Source organism: Osmia lignaria, chromosome 15 (assembly GCF_051020975.1).
Source record: "Osmia lignaria lignaria isolate PbOS001 chromosome 15, iyOsmLign1, whole genome shotgun sequence".
Classification (NCBI taxonomy): Eukaryota; Metazoa; Arthropoda; class Insecta; order Hymenoptera; family Megachilidae; genus Osmia; species Osmia lignaria.
The window spans coordinates 10,778,655-10,800,307 of record NC_135046.1 but is presented as its reverse complement, the minus strand read 5'-3'; the positions used below and the strand labels follow the sequence as shown (position 1 = coordinate 10,800,307).

The 21,653-nt window shown below is 39.4% G+C and overlaps 3 protein-coding genes across 3 annotated transcripts; 2 read left to right on the top strand and 1 right to left on the bottom strand.

Moving 5' to 3' along the window:
* Positions 1–1,509: 1,509 nt before the first annotated feature.
* Positions 1,510–3,169, bottom strand: Aos1 (SUMO1 activating enzyme subunit 1). Its single transcript, XM_034315866.2, has 6 exons — positions 2,970–3,169; positions 2,630–2,801; positions 2,314–2,570; positions 2,060–2,241; positions 1,854–1,986; positions 1,510–1,786 (listed from the first exon to the last, which is right to left on the bottom strand). Exons 1-6 carry the CDS (start codon positions 3,065–3,067, stop codon positions 1,624–1,626), a joined length of 1,005 nt encoding a protein of 334 aa, XP_034171757.2. The 5' UTR covers positions 3,068–3,169; the 3' UTR covers positions 1,510–1,623.
* A 169-nt stretch (positions 3,170–3,338) lies between these two features.
* On the top strand, positions 3,339–7,120 carry LOC117600428 (FERRY endosomal RAB5 effector complex subunit 3). Its single transcript, XM_034315862.2, has 10 exons — positions 3,339–3,641; positions 4,272–4,820; positions 5,311–5,532; positions 5,605–5,808; positions 5,892–6,007; positions 6,080–6,216; positions 6,293–6,413; positions 6,487–6,605; positions 6,676–6,801; positions 6,870–7,120. The coding sequence occupies exons 2-10, from the start codon at positions 4,315–4,317 to the stop codon at positions 6,981–6,983; spliced, it is 1,665 nt and encodes a 554-aa protein (XP_034171753.1). The 5' UTR covers positions 3,339–3,641; positions 4,272–4,314; the 3' UTR covers positions 6,984–7,120.
* A 757-nt stretch (positions 7,121–7,877) lies between these two features.
* On the top strand, positions 7,878–11,362 carry LOC117600430 (uncharacterized). Its single transcript, XM_034315864.2, has 4 exons — positions 7,878–8,617; positions 8,882–9,238; positions 9,320–9,921; positions 10,239–11,362. Exons 1-4 carry the CDS (start codon positions 8,558–8,560, stop codon positions 10,531–10,533), a joined length of 1,314 nt encoding a protein of 437 aa, XP_034171755.1. The 5' UTR covers positions 7,878–8,557; the 3' UTR covers positions 10,534–11,362.
* The last annotated feature ends 10,291 nt before the right edge of the window (positions 11,363–21,653 follow it).

The following is a 21,653-nucleotide window of genomic DNA, read 5'->3' as shown; positions in this document are numbered from 1 at the left end:
CTTCGTGGTTCGCCATCGGAGGGTTAAAATATCTAGCGTAAGATTAAAATAACGATTAGCAATGTAATCTTTTCGAATGAAATATCCATCCGGGGGATAATTCGATTCTAACGGATCAACGGTGAAGTATTTAATTTATAAATGATCAATCAACGCGATTCGGCACGCTCGCGGATCAGTCGCTTACCGAAACTAACTTCCCTCGAACTCTTCGTCGGCACACTAACAAAATGTCGAATTAGGGTAGGTTAAAGTAACAGCGACGAGATTCGAACGGGCTAATGGTTTTTCGACAACGAACATGAAGAAGCATTCGTGGAAGATAATTCGACAGCCGTGAAAGCACGTGGCAGTGTCGTTAAGAAGCGCGTCGTCATGCATGCTGTACCTGCAGTCAAAAGAGAACGGTTTACACGCGAGCCCTTCTCGCATTTACATACAGCCGTGCACGATAATCGTCGGGATTTGTAACGACATCGTGTCCATGGGGAAAGACGATACATCATAATTCTACGACGAAAATCGAATCAATTCACAGCCGCCTACGTACTCGCCTCGATAAAACGCGAATGGAATTTCGCGTGAGTGATACAGAGTGTTAAAAAAGTAATGGTCGTGACTTGTAAAAATTGGATGGACATTTTAAAAAAAATTTAGCCGCGAAATTAATTAAGACTATCACACTTATAATACGATACAGAAATAGAAAGAAAAGAAGTTAAAAGAACAATAAGATTGAATATACATTGGTCAGATTATCGTAGAATATAATTGATTAAAATTTAACCATGAAAAATGAAGGGATTTCATGGAGGAAATCGCGTGAAAGGGTAGGAAGTTTTAAATAATACGAAGCATAAAGAGAGATTGTCAACAAGGCAGCGAAGGTAATAACGGTGAGCCGATAAAGCATAACGAGCCGTGCTCCAACCCGGTGCTCCCCCTTTTCCAATTTTTCAATTTTCATTTTACGTTTCCCGCCACGTTTTCCACGCGAGAGAGCACGAAAAAAATCCGCAAAGCAGGTCTCAAATTGCCCCGGCGGAAACCGGGAAAGTGAGTCATATTTCCACGTACGCGAAGACCCCTTCGAGCTTGTATTTTCGCGGTGAACAGAAATATCTTAGGACGTACGAGCCTGTGATAAACCACATTTACCAACAGTGTGCACATTCAACATTTATATTTCTATCATAATTCTGCAAAAGAATAGCAAATGTAGCTTGTGTGCAGGTGTGTGTATGTGTGAGAACATCGAGAAGTATTATAAATTGAAGATACAACTTCAAAACTCGAGCAATATAATTATTTCGGTTTTGAAGCGAAACACGTAAAGTGTGACGAATGAAAAATTGTTTGGTAGATATCAGGAAAGTCTCAAGAAACATTCTTTCCCGAGGCAAATGTGTAAAACAAATATGTAATAGCCTTTGGTATACCAGTTATCAATGATATAAGAAACAACGAATAAAATTAAAACAACAAAATCAGTATTCTTTTTCTTTTAGCATACATTTATTGTATTTTTGTAGCAAAAAACATGGAATGAGAAATTATGAAAGTTATGACAATCACGTGTACACCGAAATATTCAAGCATACAATCATACACCGTGATACAAGATTACTGACCCAATCTCAAAATTTTTCCACACAATGTGTCTGGATTAAAGATGAACAAATTATTGTGTGGAGCGCCCTTTTGCGAGACCGCTTTAATTATCTCTTGACTCATAATACCTCCAACAATAGCACAGACTGGACTAATTTGCGCGTATATATCACCCCTAAATTAATAACAAATTTTATTAACCGATGGCTGAACTAACAACTGATAGTTTTTTGGATACATACTCTAATAAATTATTTATCCTATTCTCAAGATCGTATTTTTTAATAATTTTGTCTGCTTCTGCCTTAAAATCCTCAGAACCTCTTCCACTAGGTAATGGATCTTTGTTATATTTCTCGCGATAATTGAGCAGTACTAAAGATAAAAATACATTGTGTGAATACCCTCCATATATGTTGTTGCTAAAGCATTTTACCTATACACTTACTTAATATCATATAATATATCTCTGACTCTTTAGGAAGAGAAGCCTTTGGAACATCTAAGACTGATTCAAAAGGCACAAAGGTATCTGTGTGCTTCTCTGTAACAGTTATGTTCTCAAATTTCTCTTTTTGCATAGGCTCACCACTTCCTGAGAGCTGTATTTTTTTAGTTTGTACTACATCCCTGCAAAGCAGAGTAAATTTCATCTTGTGTAAATTACTGATTTCTTAATGCATATCCTAATATTCCACTTACTCTGCATATTCATGAACTATTAAATCAGCAAAGGTATAACCCAAAGTCCCCCACACATCTCCAGCAAAGAACTTTACTTTATGCTTTCTGCATGCTGCATTAATTCTTTCTAATTGAGTAATTGTGCATTGTGTTGCACATACAACATCAAAGTTTCCAAAATACGTATCTGCTTTATCATCAACATTTGATGTGTCTGCTTCAATATTGACCATACTATTTAAATTTTTTGCTCTCTGTAGTGATGCTTCAGCTCTCTAAGAACATCATTTGTATAAAAACAATGTGCCTAATACATCTTAATTCTTTTACTTACATTTTTTCCAATTGATTCTTTAGGTGCTAAAAACTGAGAACATCGATCTTCAGCTGTTACATTTCTATGATCTAAAAATGTAACTGCTTTAACACCTGCTAGAATAATATCTTTTGCTATTTCTGCTCCAAAACCATTTAGGCCTATTAATAAAACCCTAGCCTCCCGTAAGCTGCAAATATTTGAGATTAAACATTAGTTTCAGATTTTGTAAATCAAGTATTTCCATTATACTTATCGTACAAATGTTATTTATCTTATTTTCTACTATTTCTCAGTAGAAACAGTTTGCTTTATTCAAATATTGCTTATATTATAGGTTAGATTGCAATATACTTGCCGCTTTTGTGATTCTAAACCCCATAAACGAATTTGTCTATCATATAATTCAGCCTCATGATCTGTCAGTTCAATACTTTTATTTTTATTCTCAACCATCTTCAAAATTGCAATAAATATCTAAAAAATCTACTGCCGCCAAAAGCCTGTCCTTAAATTTCACCGATACTTCACGCTTTATATAGCGCAGCCAACATAACAATATACAAATTCGAATGTATGGAATAAATGAAGAGCGAATCAATAATAAACGAATTATAATATTGAACAAAAATAATTAATATAAAAAGGGCTATTTTGTTAATTCTATATGTTAGACGATTAACAAAATAAGTACTTTAATTCTTCAGCTGATAGAAATATTTAGGTTGGAGAAACTGTGGATTAAATGACTGGGGGCGTTGAAAGTACTTGACAATTATTATGTGTGTGGATTGTGGGTCTGTTTAAAATGTTTCGTTTGAAACATATTAGGAGAAACCTTCTCAAATGTCAACATATGGTTTGACAAAGCAGTACTCCTCAACAACGAAAGTACAAAAATATTGCAAGTATAATTTTCAAGATATAGGTTAGGTAGCCGATGAAGAAATGTAACAATCACATTAATTTGATGTGATGTTTCCATAAATTATTGATATTTGCAAGAGTACGGTATACAAAACTCTGAAATGTAAGTGTTACTTCGCTTATGATTTACAATCTACTATCAAAACTTTCCACAACAAGTACTTATAAACAAGACTATATTCTTCACCTTAGCGCCCTCATATGTTGATAAACTATTAGAATAAAAAAATTATAGTTTCTAAATTTCATTGTTTTCAAATAGTTGCATAAGTATAGAACCCAGTGTATTATTATCTTTGTAATAAATACTAGTTAAAAAATTTGTAACTGTAATCTTAAGATATTATTATGTTTTGTAGTATTGTTTTATGATAAATGAGTTTGTATTTGTATGCGATAGCAAAGTTTATATTAAAGACAGATCTAAAGCCATTACAATTAATACATGAAAATAATTGTTTTTAAAAGAGCCTAGATAAAAAGTGCAATCAGAGGTGTTTCTGCAACTTATCAATGACTTTATGACCTGAATGTTGTGAAAGCTGACCTCTGAAAAATTTTGTTGATTAAAAAGAAATAACACTGATCTTTCTTGGCTATCATAATAGCCAAGTTTACACATTAATACAATATAATATTATATATCCAATTAGTATCAGTTATGATTTATTTACATTTAAGGACATAGATTTTTTTAGATATATAAATAATAATATTTTTTATATAAAAATAGATATATGAATTATCAAGTATAATGAAAAAGTACTGCAGAAGATATGAATATGCCTGAAGAAGAATATGTGGAGAAAACATTTGTATATAAATTTCCAACATGTACTACAGATCAAGAATATGTTTTGGAAATACCATTAAAAATACCATACCATGGTTCTATCAAAGAACTCATGCATCGTATAATGTCATCTTTCAAACTGCCATGCTATGTAGAATCAGATTTGCTAGTATCATTGGAAAAGACAGTCAAAAGACTGTCCTTAGAATTTTATGATGAAAAAGCGGAGAAGGCTCTTGAAAATGCAAAATCAGGAGCCTTAGATATTGAAGAGATAATCAAAAGTTGGGAAAAGATTTATAAGCAGAAGACAGTAGAATATGCTGATCCCATTGGAACAACTGATGAAGAACTATTTGCTGCTGCATATCATAGATTGGTGCATTCACCATCGTTAGAACCTATTCTTCAAGCTGAACACAAATTTGGAAGAGATGTGACTGAAGTTATTCAAATGAGAGATACACATTATGAACAGCTTACTCAAAAGTTAGTATCAACCACTAACTGCATAGTGTTACATCAATGTATCATGCATGTTCTACTAAATTTATTAAACTATGTTCAATATACTCAATGTCCTATGAATTTTGTAAATATTTTTTTACACTTCACCCTTCTTGTATTAAACTACAAAAGAAAGGTCAAGATATACTTAGTGTTAGGTGTGCATTATGTATCAATACATGTAATATAATTTATCACTTGCATTGACCTTTCTATGTAGATTATCGGTAGCGTCAATATAATGATGATTGGACTTAAAGAGTCAGTGAACGTGTTTATAATTCAAACGTTCAATCCCTGTTCATTGAGCAATTACAATTTTCAAATGATTTTAAACTTTCCGCGTTTAATCTGTCTGCAACGCATGCAATTGGCCTATTATCGTTTTTGGAGCAGAGTTAATTAACCCGTTGCTATTTTAAGAACACGCGAGAAGCAATGAGATCGTGGAACGTTATTAATTGAATTACAGACAAACGGAGGAGATGAGGGTCGCCGTGGAAGCTCTCGAGGCCGGTTCTACCGAAAAATCTATCAATGAAATGGCAGGACGACATTTCGAGGAACAAAGTTTATTGCAAGGCCACTGGGGTTCAAGAGTCGACGCTTTGAAATTGGAACAAAAAAGGCAGTATCGTAATTGGATCATGAGATTACTGGAAGAACAACAGACTAACATGCCGCCGACGCCAGTGTACGTCTATTTCTAACAAAACAAACGCGTAAACGAAACGAATATGATAATTATAGATTATGTGACTATTAGGGGTTCTCCGATGTTGTCGATGCCACCGTTACGTCCAGCCTTAGACAATTTTGTCCATAGCGAGGAGAAAAATATGGCTGATTATCCTATCCTCGAGGAGAGTTTCACCATTCATTTAGGCTCCCAAATGAAGCAAATGCATAATATACGTATACTAACCGGAGATGTATTAGATTTTTGTAGGACTAAAAAGAGCGAATCAGGGTGGGTTGACTAGAAGTACATACACTATGAACTGCGGTGGAATCGAATGAGAATAAATATCTTTCTTTCCTTGTCTTAAATAGAATGGATCCAACGCCTCAAAGGTTACAGACGGCTCTAGGATTATATTCCAATGATTTATGTGGTTTAGTATTATTGAACGACAATCATTTAGGAACTTATTCGGGAATAACGAAAGGTACCATATTAGATGATCCGTTAAAATTCTTTTCTGATCCTGAATAATTAAAACCATTCACACGGTTTCTAGAATTGTCTTCGATATGCCAATTAACGACAGAATTTCATTTCCTGCCAATTGATGAACAATTGGAAAAAATTCGGGAAGATGTGAAAGATGCAGTTGCTTGGAGGCAAGCGCGTCATAAAGAAACAAACGAGTCACAAGTATGAAGAAATGAATTTAAAAAATAAAATCTATTAATGTTCAGTTCAGGTTTAATTGGTACGTGTTATTTTACAGTCGAAAAAATCGACGACCAGCAAAAGTTTGCAAACCGGCGACGTTTATATTACAAGGCATTCAAATTTAGCGCAAGTTCACGTAATTTTCCATATGGTTGTGAACGATTCGTTGAGATCTGGTGAGTAATAAATATTTTTTTGCAAGCGATTGGTGATTCTTCACGACGATAAGAATTTTTACGCAAATTACAGGCGATATCAATTCGAGGCACCCAGCCATTTTAGGATTGCGAAACATTTTGAAAACTGCTTGCTGCAACGATGTGACCACACTGACCATTCCTGTACTCCTGGTCCACGAAATGACGGAGGTATAATTATTCCATTAAAGAAAATCAATTTTCTTTTCTAATTAATCAATCCATGTTTGGTATCTTTCAGGAAATGACGGTAGCTTGGTGCACAAAGAGAGCAGAGCTAGTTTTTAAATGCGTGAAAGGGTTCATGATAGAAATGGCTTCGTGGGGTGGTGCGGAATTGAAGAATCTACAATTCCTCGTACCAAAGGTGATTTCTTTCGAAAAACGAAAAATACTATGTCGATATTTGCTCATAGACTAACTTCTTTTTTCTAGGGGATGTCCGAAGAAGTATTTGGTACCCTAGCCACAATGTTACCAAGCATATTCCGAGTATCAAATCCACTGGTATTCAAAGCTACCAGCACACCTCAAACTCCGAAAAAGTGAACAATCGTCTTGCCATTGTTATCTTACACTGCGTTAAAATATTAAAATATTTGTTACTATGTATCACGCATCACCGACCTCAATCGCTTGCCGTGGGCGCGAAGGAGATACCATTCTGTTAATAAATGTCTGACTCTTGAGCTACTTTGTTTATATTACTTTCACACGACTGATTTTCCAGTAACTGATATCCATAATACCGCCTATTTATCGGGTATTTTGAAATCGCTCTCGATCACGAAAACATACTTGATATTTAGTTAAATTAATCTTTCAGCAATTAATCTTCAACATTTTTGAAAAATATTTAAAATTTAACCAAGTACAAACTTTCCTTTCCTAAAGAGAGAAAGAGAAGCAAAATGAAAAGAAAAGATGATTTTGAAAAAAAGAACATGGGTCAGTAATATAAAAGAAGAAGAAAAAACATTCAACTTTATATTAATTATAATAAAACAAGCATAGAGCGACGCATTTATCGTAGCTAGATACCTCGAGGAGCCTCGTTTATCTCGGACAGCTGTGCTTTTTTATTTTTCAATCACAGATACATTTGAACGTTTCCGTCGTCGGTCTAATAATTTGTTGTGCATCGCACTCGAGCGTGATGCAAGGTGCTAGCAGTGCATTGTCGTGTTATCCGAGATTAATTCTCTTCTCTTATACTCTGTTTTGTTTGTTTTTTCTTTCGTTCGTTGCCATTTAACGCCCGTTTCGACGCATACGCGGGACGAACGTCCGGCGATATCGTGGTACGAATATAAATTAATTGAAAAAATACGTGGCGATTATAACACGGCCCACGGGGGAAAAAAGTAAACATAAAGCAGAACGTACGTGTAGATCGGGGACGTAATCTCGTTTTATCGAAAAAGTGGTGCGTTAGCCTCGCGGATTCTGAACTGCTCGAGAACGGATTAACGCGGTGCGCGCCCCGTGAACCATCTGGAACGGTTGCTCCCTGATTTTTTTACCCATTTCTCGTCCAGCCGGTGTGCCATACGAATCACTGTTCGATGCAAGTGTTTTCTAAGTGTACCAAAGAAATCTGGTCCATTCGAGCCAGCGAAAACTAAGTCTACAGTGTATCAAATTAAAAAAAGAATTTGAATAAAAGTGCAACGTTAGAAAAGACCACATAATCTAAAACCATCGCTGTAATTTTTTTTTAAATTTCTAAGTAAAATAATCATGAACGAAGATTAATTATCCTGAAGAGGAACAGCAACTATAATTAACTCTTAATTACCATTTTCTAACAAAAGTGTCAAGGATAAAAGAGCATCGGGTAGTTGAAAAATTGTCTAAGACGAGATATCAACATCAGAATAAAGAAGAAAGATTAAAAACGATCGAGCAACTGCATAAGGATGACGAAGCCCCTCCTGCTCCCCTCTTAATTCGGCACTGTAATCGTAAGCAGAGTATGCCGCGGATGAATTGGTTGCCATTCCATCGGATCGTTGTGTGAGAAGCATAGTTGAAACTAGGCGCTCTCTGCGCGATCATTTTAACCGGAATCGGAATTGCAACGCGTTTATCCGTGCGACAGATAATCATCCGTCACCTGGACAATGTGGTCCCCAGCGATCGCGATTCTCCTCTTATTTGTTGCCTCGAGCGCGACAAAAACGGTAGGTTTCATTATTTCGACGAAACGATACAAATTTTAATTGCCGCAGATCCGCGCGATTTCTGTACGCCTATATTGGATCGCGTTACGGCATACTTTTGAATTTGAAACTGCACAACATGGCGTCCCTTACGGCGCGCCGAAGATTCGTATTTTCGCACTCTTTGCAATAACCTTTGATTGATCGTTGTTCGTTTCGATTTTACTTTATTCTAATTTTATAATGTAAATTGTATGTTTTCATTGACTTACCTTCTTGTTCCAGGTCGATTTGTCACATCGTGGATTGAAGAAGGAGGATTTCTTCATGGAGCTACAGACGCAGATCAATCTGGCGGATGTCACCGACTTGATCCTTCGGGAGAACGAATTTGATAGTTTTCTTGATTGTTCCACTAATCTTGCGAACTTGAGGACACTGGATTTGTCACAAAATCACCTTCAACGATTCTTTTTTCTCTGCAAAGACGAGTACAATTTGCAATTGTTGAACGTCAGTCACAATAAACTCGAGTACATCGACGACAATGCCTTCAACGACCGAATCCCGAAGCTCAAAATACTCGATCTATCGTGGAACAAATTATCGATTGTTAACGAGACCATGTTGGAACATTTCAAAGTAATTACCTTTTGAGTTTTATAGTGTATGAGAAAAAGAAAACAGAGTTCATTCAAACTAAACTATTTCTTCTTTTTTCAGATTTTAGAATATCTTTCGTTAGCCAATAATCCGATTAACAATGGAATCCATGAAAACGCGTTTTGGAACTTGAAGGCACTGCGATATTTGAATTTAAGCAATGTATCGTCGTCCCATTTTACGTCGGTATATTTCAAAACGTTATCTAATTTATCCACCCTAGATTTGTCGAATAATCCCCTAAGAATGGTCCCGTTGTTACCGATTAACCTAGAAGAGCTCGACTTGTCCGGCACTTACATATCAGGGTTCCAGGATGTCTTTTTACCTCAATTACGAGAACTCAAATTGAACAACATGCAAAATCTAAAAGAACTATCGTTTAACGATCTCGAAAATCTGACCAGCCTTGAGATACTATCCGTAGTTGGTTCAAAGAAATTAATCCATCTGAAACTGTTCCCCTATAATGGACGCATATTGCCACGACTGCAGCAGCTGTTGATAAACGACTGCTCTTTGAAAACTTTGGATTACAATATGTTGCCGATAATAAAGAGAACGGCACTTTTAAACCTACAAAACAATCCTTGGAACTGCGATTGCAAAATGCAGTGGATGTCTATGTCAAACTCCACCAGGATGCTTAGTAGGAATATCAAGTAAGTGAAAAGTGACTAACTTTCTCATCTGACTAGAGTCGGTAACAGAAAGCAATCGATAATTTTATCGACCTTAAACGAGTCTACCAGAGATGTCTCCGCTTACACTTTAAATTCAAAAATCTCTATAAAAACTATTAGTGTAATCGACTTTTCTTTGAGCAAATTTTTTATTCGCCAAGTAAATGTTAATGTGATATTAAAATGTTCCTCCCTTGCAAACTTAATTATACGTCCCCTGAAAGTAAGCGGTCCCTAATTAGAACCTGGGACAAAGACTCATCCCGGTTATTAATTTCTTAATTTCGCGTTACCAGATGCAGTGCACCCGACGAACATCGTGACAAGCTACTGAGCGAGATACCGAATTACGAACTGGAGTGCGACGACCAGGCATCAGTGTTCCATCCAGTTCTTTGGGCTTGCATTTTGATACTGGTCGTGGCGATTATCCTGGCGGTGGGTTTCTTCCTCCTGAAACGACCGCTCGGCCGTTGGGACATCGGGCGAAAAAACCGGGACACGGTCACCTACAAGAACGTGGACGAGTCCTCGAATGACATGGTGAGAATTCTAGCGGTCAACGATGCGATCGAGCGTAACGAAGAATAAACGAACGCGTCTCGCAGAAAGAACAATTGTACTAGAAAACGTATTAAACCTACAAGAAGAGTTACAATGAAATTTGTCGGGATGATCGAAATTTGAAAAAATTTCAAATTTTTATTTCAACACCGCCAAACTTCATTAGCGAAGACTCCATCTAAGGATCTCCTTATTATAATAAGCGACAGTTTCTGAAAAGAAACTCATCCAGCGAAGGGAACTTGAATTTTTCGTCAATCTTCCCTACCATTAGTGTCGGCTGATACAAAATTGGCAAGAAAATTGAAACGACGATCGAAAGTGGAAATATTAAAGGAGAATCGTGCTGTAAGGATGCTTTGACTGGAAATAATCTAATTCGCGACAAGATATCGGTTTGGAGGCGTCAAAGTATGGGGCGCGTGTCGTTGACGCCTTGAACTCTTCAGATACGGATATCTCGCGCGAAAAGTCAACGATATGAGAAAAAATCACTTCTCTCGATTAACTTTATATCGTCGTCTAGACTTGCGTCTACGATTTCGAGGCATCCCGTACTAATTTTCTACAACTTTTATTCCCCCTTTTTAAATATCCTACACACTTGGAATAGTCTTCATATAAACGCATTTAACGAGCGGCATTGTACAGCGAGAGAACATCAATAGCTTTTATTGAATCGCCACGTGTCGAAACACAGGAAAACACGTTGTAAACACGGAGGCAACGTTTAGTCACCTCTAGTGCATCCCTTAAACTCGAAACACCATAGGCTCGAGTACTCGAGCATCATCTGGTGTACGCAATAACAATGTGGGACCTCTGTGAATCGAATAAAACGTCTTTTTTTCTTTTCTTTCTCTTTTTTTTTTTTGTCGGCAAGTATCGCCGTACTTTTTTTTTTTCTTTCGAAACCCTTTACTACCTCCACTCGTTATAAAACGAAATGTCTGCGCTTTGAGCACAAAAGAAAATGGATACAAAGCAGCCGATGGCTCGTTTCCTCTGAAATGATTCGATTCTTCCTTGCTGCGTCTTCGAGCACGAATCTACGCATCGATGGTTACGTACTCTTTCATTTTTCTATTCAAAGATAGGAAATTAATTGAAGTTCTATATTTTGAGAGGAATTCGAGCCGAAGAAATTTTGTAATTTTAAAGAACGCACACGTTCAGCAACGGTTGTTTTAGTGTTAATTTTCAGAAAATGTGCAAACGAAGTTTCTCGAGTAACGTGGGAAATGGAGATTCAATGACACAAGAGAGTTCATCCTGTAGATGGGAAAGCAAAGTATGCTCGAAGACGTGTACTTTGTTCGAAAAGGGAGTGCGATATTGGCGAGGCAGAGGACGAGCAAATGGTGCTATGAAGATCGTCAGTTTCCATGACGTGCATCGTGATCGCGTGCGATGTAGCGATCAGCCTTTGTACCGAAGTATGATCTTCCTACGGGAAGCCTATTGGGTTACGAGCAGAGAGAGCCTTCCATATGGAAGAACACGTTGCTGCAGGAAAGTATGGTCAATGAGAAAATCACGGCGTGTGTCACCTACATTAGCACTTCGAAACCTAATCGCACAATAATACAAATTGTATTATCAGTTTCAATTCCTCCCCTTTCTCTCGCGTTCCGTTGTTTCTTTTACCAAGCATTATCTTAACCACGCTTGATAAGAATTCAGTAAATTGTTATTGAATGAATTTCATTACTACTCATTGACTTTTAATCAGAGGTATAACTATAATTAATGATTCGAGGAAAAAACATATAATGAATGCATTATAATTGAAACTTTAGTATACAATGCTTCGAACTCTTTCGAATGTTTCTGAAAAAATTTGTAAAATTTGAAATATCGCAACACGATACGAAGAAGATTTACCACGTTTAATGACCACGTGTAGTAAGATATTTGAAATTTTATACATATTTTATACTCTTAAAAACTCTGATATTCCATTATTAACAAACTGCCTTCGCGCTCCGAATTCTGACACTTGCCGATCCATTTTAATCTATAAATGGATATTCGAAAAGTTTATCTGGCTCTGAGCGATGATATTTTCAGCGCACATCGCTCGAATATTTTTCTCCTCGCGCTTCGATTATTCGCTCTTTTTTATTTATATTTTTTTTTATTTTTTCGTTCTCTAACCCGTTGAAACATCCTCGACAAATTAACGTAAACAATACTACATGAACGTTTGAACTTTATACGGTAGAACCTTGGTTATCTGAACGCGGTAGTTATCTGAATGTTAAGTGATATTAATAGAATAATGAATGATATGGATAACAAAGAAATCATTATAAGAATATAAAACATTTTCTTGCATTTTTCAGCGGTTATAGTATGGATATTAATAAAATAAATTTCAAATTATCAGGGTGGAATAGAAGTAATTTTGATGATGTGGTGCGGTTAATATTGATCTATCGATGGGGATTTTCGCGTGAAAATCGAGGAATCAAGCTGCGGGTGGTTCTCCGGGACGATAGAAGCGAAAGGCAACAGGAGATCGGGGGCCCTGGCTCGATTATACCGATCCGCGCTCAATGGAACATTGTGGAACTCCTTTTTGGATATTCCCGGGCGAGAGCTTTGCTCGGGATTGGATGCTGGAAGTTTTACGTCGCGGATATCGAGTGTCCGTAATTCGAGAGGAGCCGTGCGAGCCAATTTGCCGAGCCAACGGAAAAATAATACACCGCCTACCAGCAACGAAACACGGGAGACGTCGCGAGAACGCGGACAAGCGAATTTTAACGGACAACGCGAAACACGTGGGCAGCCCTGGGTTCCCTGGGTATATTCGGGAATATCGTGTTTCCGGCCAAGCAAACGCGAGATCCTCCCTTAAGACGCCTCGATAGCCCTGCCGATATTTTCGATGGAAAATAAGAAGAAGCTACGTTAAGGATAGATGATACTGGCCAGATAAGAATGAAGGCAGATTTTAATCGACGTGGATCAAAATGTCGAAGATTCATGATCGACCAACGAAGGGTTGTTCCCTTGGCTTTATAGAAAAAAGAAAATCCCTTGAAGTATTCGCTATCTAATGTTACTAGAAATTTTATAATTACAAATGAAAGAGTACGAGCCACTTCTAACTTCAAAGAATCAATGTTTAATGAGATATGATTGAAAAGCCCTGTTTTCTGATGCTGCTTGAAAGAACCAGATTCGCATAACTGATTAATCGAACAGGATGGAACTTCCAGCTTATTCAGCACTCGACGAAACGTATTTTCGAAATATTACACTTTCCATTACGATTCGTTAAGCCGCTGCTCTTGAATTAACTAAGCTGATCTGCTAATTACCGCACCTCCGATAGTTCGCTAGTTTCCTTTCGCCTCTCGTTTCCTCCAACGTTCCGTCTGCTGTTCGAAGCGACCAACGGAAACGCGAGTAAAAATTGCTCGAATCTAGATACCTTTTATTATTACTGACTACTAGATACATTTTATTACTGGGTTAGAGATTCAATTTTCAATCATCATAATATCTGATCTTTTAGTTTTGCAAATAAGAAAAAATTTCTGAAAATTCGAGAGATTCAACTATGCGGGGTAATATTAAGAAAGCGTGAACGACATAATGAACGGAGGTGATAAAGCGAGAAAATATGGGTCGGAAACGGGTCTGGTTTGGCGAGCGAGGGAAAGTGTAACCCCATGCTGGTTAGTGTGCGGCGATTTTTGGCGTTCCAGGGTCTTATCTGATTAAAGCCACATAGAAACACGGGGTTACGCGTGTAAGCTTCCCGCCTATCCATGGGGAAACGACGAACAAATGAATAATGAAAATAAAACCCACGATGGTATCGGTAAGCACCACGGGATTACACACGCATCAGCGCGCCCGCGATGAACTTACATTATGGAGTCCCCTGTAAAGAGAGCTTTCACGTACATACATACATACGTTACGAGTTTCACGCGCGCGCCTCACGACAGCAAAGAAAACAGACTTTTTTTCCCGTGCCACGTTTTAGCAGCCCCAGCACTGGCACGGATTTAAACGGCAAATCAGGGGTTCCGCGGTTATTTCTTGCTGCTACAAATGGCAGTTTTCCCTTGCACGACTTTTCAACCGGGAAATATCAATTCGATGGTTGTCGCATAGCTGACTGACAAGTATCGCAGGGTTATCCGATGAATGATCGATAAAAATCATGTTCGATCTAGGATTTATAGCTAGAATTTCATTTAAAATATTTTTGGATTTCAACAAAGAATCGATATAATTGCTGCCATTTGACGTAGAGATATTTCCCGGTTTTTGGAGAGGAAACTGATGCAGATCTCCTTTTACGGTGTAAATGTCGCAAAGGTTATAATGGTCGAATGCATCCCGGTTTTCCGGGATACTCCGATTATGCCAAGGTGTGAACTTACGAGGCCAGCGAATAGAGCTGCTGGTGAGTACAAAAGTAAAGTCCCCACGGGGCCAAGCGGCTTACGATCAATACCTCGATCCTTCGATCTCACCTAGTCTCGTCCGGCCGAAAGTGTCCATTCGACGGCGCACAATGCCAAATGGACGGAATATGCTTCTTAAATACCCAGCGGGCACTTCTTCGGGATGAGAGGCTCCCTGAAGCCCTCGCAATTCAGGCCGAGGCACGTTCCGAGCGCGGAATAATATCGCAACGCGAATCGAATTCGAATCGACCAGACGCGACCTGATAAATATGCCCGTCAACTTTTTCCTCCTTCGATCAAGACAACGTGAAATTTTAATATAAAATCTCTGTTCATCTTTATAAGTTTTTCATCAGAGATCCTCAGATCAAAGAATGACTGAGTAAATAATAATTTTTTATCATAAAACATTTCAAACCATTTGATTTTTCTAAGTTTGAAATTTATTTCTTATTTTCCCTCCCAGTTTTATTTTCATATAAATTGTTTATCTAAAGAAATCTCTCTAATATTCTCTACCATCCTCCCATGCAAATGTTACAAGAATTACTCTGTAATAAGCTCTGTTCGACTTACATTCGAACGAAAGGAAATCAGCTCGAACTGAAGAACACCGACCAAATATTTGACGATCGAACCGAGTCGAGCGTCGAAGTCGATGTAAAACAGCTACGCAATCTGTTCAAGGGAGAATAATACGGCTTACTCGAGGTATACAGTTACAAACGGCCACGGTACAGTATTTCGAAAGGAGGAGAGATGGTATCACGACTTCTGGCTCTTCCGCAAGCAAGAGGAAAACCGAAAAGCATCGGTCGCTAATCCGGGTACCTCAGCAATCGTCACGTTCCGCGAGCTCAACTACCCCCTCCTTCAGTTCAGCTTGAAACCTCAAAGGATCGTACACCTGAGCACAAGACCCTATCCTTCGTAATTACTTCCAGATGTGGTCGTCAGCCTTCAAGCAACGCACCCGACGACGAGTATATACGTCGACCGAATTTATTGTCGTTCGGGGCCCAACAAACTACTGGCCCTCGAACAAGGACCTGTCGAAACTCTGCTATATTGCCCGGGAACCTGCTGGAAAGCCAGCATTCAACCTCGTCGCGTGCAGTTTACACGGGAGACCCCGTGTACCCCGAGACCCACTTCAGATCGATAACTTTATTGGTCACCGGCGGTCGTAAACTTGAAATCCGTCCAAGGCGTCAACTTTGTGGCTACGGTGTTCCAGCTGGAAGTTCGACGACTTCTTGCGACGTCTTTACCGATCTCGATGTTTGCTCTTTGTTCATTTTACGGGATACAAGATTAATTTAGAAACACGCGAAAATGGGAGCTATTGCTTTTATATGAATCGTTAAGCATTTTTTATCTTACAATGAATTTAGATGTAAAATTTTGATACTGTTTCGTTTCAAGAATGTTTCAGTTCCATCGGTAGTTATTCAAAATTCAAAACATTTAAAATTCTCTCTCATCTTAACACATTAATGGCCGCACACATGTTGTGCGGCAATCGCAAAAAGCTTACGTTGCACCTGGAAAAGATGAAAAGTCTCGTACCTTTGATTTTCCTTCACCGTCCGAGTGGTTTATCTACCCTCCATTTTAGCCGCGCGAACTCGATGGTTTTATTACCACTTTGTCTCGCGTGTAAAAAATCATGACGACAGTAAACGGCTCTCCGCAACGAAGACTGAATGTTACGTTTAATTTCAGCCGGTCGTTATCCGGCGGACGGGAGAGATAGAAGTTAAAGGCAAAGAACGAGCTGCGCGGAAAAGCTGGCGGATTTTTCGAAGATTAGACAACTCTTTTCGCGTTTCCTGGAAAAAGGGAAGCACGTCGTTCATCGTGGTCGTTCGCAGCGTCGCGTGTTCACGAAGCGACAACGAGACGTTTTAAAAGGCCAGCCGTTTGTCGAGCAAAGATGTAACATAACAAACAGCCCGAGGAAACGTATTTGCCCCGGGGCGAGATCGAGTTCCCGGCCACTTCCTGCGCTTCTTCGGCGTGTTCTCGCCCCCGGCCGTGGCGCCGTTGCACTCGCCGACCTGACGTCGAATTCCGAACGTGACGAGTGCCACTCCTGAACGGCATCAGGAATAGACCTTCTCACGAGTGCATTTAGTCGCGAACGGTGTATTCTTTTTACTTTTCACTCGTTCCCCTGTTTTTTTTCTTGTTTTCCTCCTGTCACGCGGACAAAAAAGCGAACGCACGAAAATATATACTTGGAAACCGTAGACGACAGGGTTAAGCTAGGCGCAAACAAATTTTCAGTTCAACTGAAACAGCAAACAAGAAACGATGCTCTGTAATCTTTTATAATTTGAAGCAGAATAGAATACACTCGCTTCTAATAGGGGTGAAATTAACGAAATGTATGTTTTAATAGACGCTTTGGAAAAAACACATATTTCGTTACCCCAGAAAAATGTTGAAATACTTCAGAAACAAATTTGCACGCGTTAAAAACCCCTCCCATCGTTCGATTCGACGGTTGCATTAATTACCCTGAGCGAACAGAGAACGGAAGGGCGTCGATAATCCCGGGAAACAAAATCTGTCGCAAGCTCGCGTCGAGCTCATTAATATTCCCGGAAACGAAAGGATTGTCGGCGAGATGAAATAGCAAACAAGAATGAAAAAAGAAAAAAAAAAAAATAAATGGGAAGAAAAACCGTGGTGATAGGGAAAATATAGAACAGCGAGGACGGGCGAAATCAAGGGACGAGGAGGGGTGGAGATTGGCCGGCGATAATCATCGGTGCCGTCAATTTTCCTGGCGAATGTAAAATCAACGTCAGGTCAGCGAATTATGGCCGCGTTCTTTGTACATATTTCGACGGAAAATTCGAGTGTCAGTGCATGGGATAAAACGTAATGAGCCGCGCGCGTTCCGCTCGGTCAGGTTTGCGTACCATCGGGGAAATTATGCCCGGTAGTCGACGATGTTAAAAGCGCGATGTAAATTCGGCTACAACGTGTACGCAGCGACGCGATCCGACGCGAGGACACACGAACACGAGGACGGGATTCGACGCGGTGCTGACACGGGAAGGGCGGCAAGGAAGGTACTTCTGCCCGCTCATGATTGCGATAATGCCGAACGCAATATCGCGGCAAAATTTATCGGTCGCTCGAGCAACGGCACGCGTAGCGAACCGTGCGAAAAATAGTAATGAGTCGGCGACGAGAGGCACGAAAAAGCGTGATAATGAGAGGACGCGACGAGGAGACAGAGAGGAGAATGCGGGAACAGAGACGGACGAGCTGAAGGGAAAAGAGAAGCTGTTGAAGGGGGTAGGGATGCGTTCAGGGCAAAAAGATAATGGAAGTGTGTGGGAATAAAAATCGAGAGAGAAGAGGGGAGATAGAGGGAGAAAAAAAAGAATAGAAAGTGAAGAGGAATCGGGAGGACCGCGATAAGGGGGTAAAAATCGAAAGAAAGAATAAAAGAAAGAAGAATGAAACTGGAGGCAAAGGTAGACATAAAGAATATAAAATAACGAATTGAGGTGGAGAGAAGAGAGAGAGAGATAGAGGGCAAAGAAAAATATAAAAGAAACGAACGATCGAAGGGAGAATGAAAAAAGCGTGGAACGTTTAATCGACGCACGGGCAACCTCTTCCGAGGAATATCTTGAAAAAGACGCGTTGAAAAAGCCTGTCGAGGCGAGTCTTCTGCGTTTCAGATATAACGCGAACGATCAGATTTTTTCTGCGGCGACGTGGAAAAGCCTGCGTTCCTAGGGATGAACGCGTAACAATTTTTTAATAGATCCACTTTCTACCGAGATACGACGTGCTGTTTAAAATTTTGACAAAACTATTTTCGAAAACACGTCGTGTAAATATTTTCATCCCGTTCTATCAACGTTAAATAAATTTCAAACAGGAATACACCCTTAATTTCAAAGGACACACAGTTCCATTTTACGAAATAATCAATGTCGCGATCGTTCGATCTACCACAAGAAATAGAAATAGAGAGAAAAGAAAGGGAGAAAGACTTTCGTACAGACGAATTAACTGCTGGAAGAAGAGGGTTCAAAGGTCGATATCGTAAAAGGATCGTACGAAATCGTCGATGCAAGGGCCGCTAACGCATCCTGCCAGCTCGATTATACGATGCCCCCTTCTTCGACCGCAACAAGCCACGATATTATCTGGCAGAAGAAGGCGCGGCACAGCTTCTACGGGCAAGATAGCGGAATTAGTGGGAGCCTCGTTAACGACCTCATTAACCCATGGCTAGGAGTCGATGGAGGGCCGGGTTAGAAGGCAGCCAGCCCAGAAAAGTAAAACAAACAAATGGCCGTGGCGCCATCGCGCAGATGAGCTCCGTCAGACACCGGGTCCACCGATCCGAGCCAGCTTTTCCTTCGCCGAACGACGGACCCCTTCTGTCTCAAACCTCAAATTTCATCCTCGGCTTCCGAGGTTCCTCTGTAAACATACCGCGAGCAGAAACATCCCGGGCGCCACTTGCGACCCTCGACGACCACCAATACCCGAAAATCGACTTCTAGACTCGAACAACTTTTCTTGCTGTCTAAACGCTACCTACTTCCGTCTTTCGGATGCTTCTGTTAGCTGATCGTCGCCGATAAACCGTCAGGTTAAGCATTCGAGCTGTTCGACACGTTTACCGTGGATCTTGACGATATTTCGGTTGAATATTTCATTTTTAATTAATAATTAATCTTCGACAACGTATGTATACATCATCTAACTTGTTTAGCTAGATTTGAATGTAACTACTTAATTCCAAAGACGAAAGTAAAAACAGCCCTAATCGTACAAGGATTACCCGAATGTCCAATAAACAAGTAAAATAATCGGGTTTGTTGGCGGATTAAAGCGTACAAATAATTGTGAACGATCGAACGGACATTTCGAACGTGACGCTGAATTATGGTGTTGCTGGTTACTTACGCATCGTAGAGGGAAAGGGGAGCCCGAGACATATCGTTGTGGGATAATCCTCTTCTGGTTGCACGGACTATGGGGTGCCCGCTCCTAATATGGAGGCTTTATTATTTAACGGCATCCTAATGGGGCGTTGCTTACCCCGCTTCGTGTATTATTGTACAGGCTGGTGTGTACCAGGGTATTTCGAGTCTGGGGTCGAATCAGATTCGGCTTTATTAAAACCTTCTTTAAAGCTCATCGAGTCTATCTTTACTGTATCATAAATCAACTTCCCATTGTCTTATATATTTCAATTTTCCTTTTTCCAATTCCTATTAAAAATATAATATTTTTAAGAATACAAGTATCCTTATTCCAAAAATAAAATTCGATTTCAAAATCAAAAGCCTTCTGCGCTTAATATTCTAATCCTCGTACACTGGAGGCGTCATTATTCATTATGCGTCGCGCGAATAAAACGCTTTTCCTCAGCTTTTTCCTTTCTTTCATTTCCAGCCCGTGATTAATTTACCCTCGGCAACGAGCACCGCATGACAGTTCTCATTGCGAAAAGTAATAGGTGCTGCCCGATGGAATTCAATGAAAGAACTTTTGTGCACCGGCTGGTACATGCGAGGTCGCTAAAACGTGCGCGATAAGAAGAACGAGTGTTTCTCACCAGCCAACCGACAGACTCTTCCTTCAAGTTGCTGAAACGCTTTCGAAAGTGGAACAGCTCGAAACGCACGCGACGTATCGTCAAGATTCGTGAAGAAGAAGAAGGGAGAATTGTCGTGTGGCGAAATCATTTGTCTAGGAAACCAACGGAGGGCAAACAAACGACACCGACCGACCGATACATCGATCCGCGTAATCGGGGGTGGAATGATGGAACGGTGTAATACTCACTGCCTACCTGTCGTTATCGTGACATTCATCTGCTAGACATTCCGCGCCCGATATTCTATTATATTCCGTGCTGATGTAATTCGTCAGCCGGACGTCCGCCAGGATCGTTCGCGCGTTCTTTTATTATTAATCACCGGCGAAATTCATGCAATTACTATACGCGTGAAAAGCGTGCGGAGAATATTGGAAAATGTTGCATTAGATTTCGGAAGGTATTAAGTATAAATTGTAGCAAGTATGAAATAATAAGCGAATCTTCTTTAAGTTTAGATTATTGATGAAAATTTTGTTAATTAGACGGGGAATGTTTTTAATATCGTTTAACACACTTGCTAATCACGTGTATTTATTGATAACGATTGGAAGGGTCATCTGCAAACAGTTGTCCACCTATTATCGCATTATACCAGGTGCGTAGTTCGCTACAGCCTATGCACTGGAACAAACACGTATTTAGACCCGTAGCAACTAATGCGCGCAATCAGTGGAATTTATCCGTTACACGGAACGATTAATTGCTTACCATTCAGTGGGATTAAAGACAACAAAGTTAAAGTTAACAAAGAATCCACTATATTCCAAACTCGCCTGAAATCGCTTTAGCATTATCGCGTAAGCGCGTGAATTAGTCGGCATTTCAAATCAGAGACAATTATCTCAAAATACAATAAATACTTAAGCAGTACAATATATCTAAATATTTAAATATCTCAACATGCAAATATCCAAATATTTTAGGGCTATAAAAAATGAACAGTAAAACAAGTGGAACAAATAAATCATAAGGAGGTCAAGTAAATTTTCCTAATCGACCTATTTATCAGTAAATTTATAGATAATTGCATTTTCGAGAAAATAGAATCAATCATGTAGAAAAGCGAA

Coding starts and splice junctions, on each gene's coding strand:
- Aos1 (XM_034315866.2), bottom strand. CDS start 3,067: ATGGTTGAGAATAAAAATAAAAGTATTGAACTGACAGATCATGAGGCT. Junction 2,242..2,313: donor ATAGTTCATGAATATGCAGA/GTAAGTGGAATA, acceptor TCTGCTTTGCAG/GGATGTAGTACAAACTAAAA. Junction 1,987..2,059: donor GATATATTATATGATATTAA/GTAAGTGTATAG, acceptor TTTTATCTTTAG/TACTGCTCAATTATCGCGAG.
- LOC117600428 (XM_034315862.2), top strand. CDS start 4,315: ATGAATATGCCTGAAGAAGAATATGTGGAGAAAACATTTGTATATAAA. Junction 5,809..5,891: donor ACTAAAAAGAGCGAATCAGG/GTGGGTTGACTA, acceptor TGTCTTAAATAG/AATGGATCCAACGCCTCAAA. Junction 6,008..6,079: donor TTATTCGGGAATAACGAAAG/GTACCATATTAG, acceptor CACGGTTTCTAG/AATTGTCTTCGATATGCCAA.
- LOC117600430 (XM_034315864.2), top strand. CDS start 8,558: ATGTGGTCCCCAGCGATCGCGATTCTCCTCTTATTTGTTGCCTCGAGC. Junction 8,618..8,881: donor CCTCGAGCGCGACAAAAACG/GTAGGTTTCATT, acceptor TTCTTGTTCCAG/GTCGATTTGTCACATCGTGG. Junction 9,239..9,319: donor CCATGTTGGAACATTTCAAA/GTAATTACCTTT, acceptor TTCTTTTTTCAG/ATTTTAGAATATCTTTCGTT.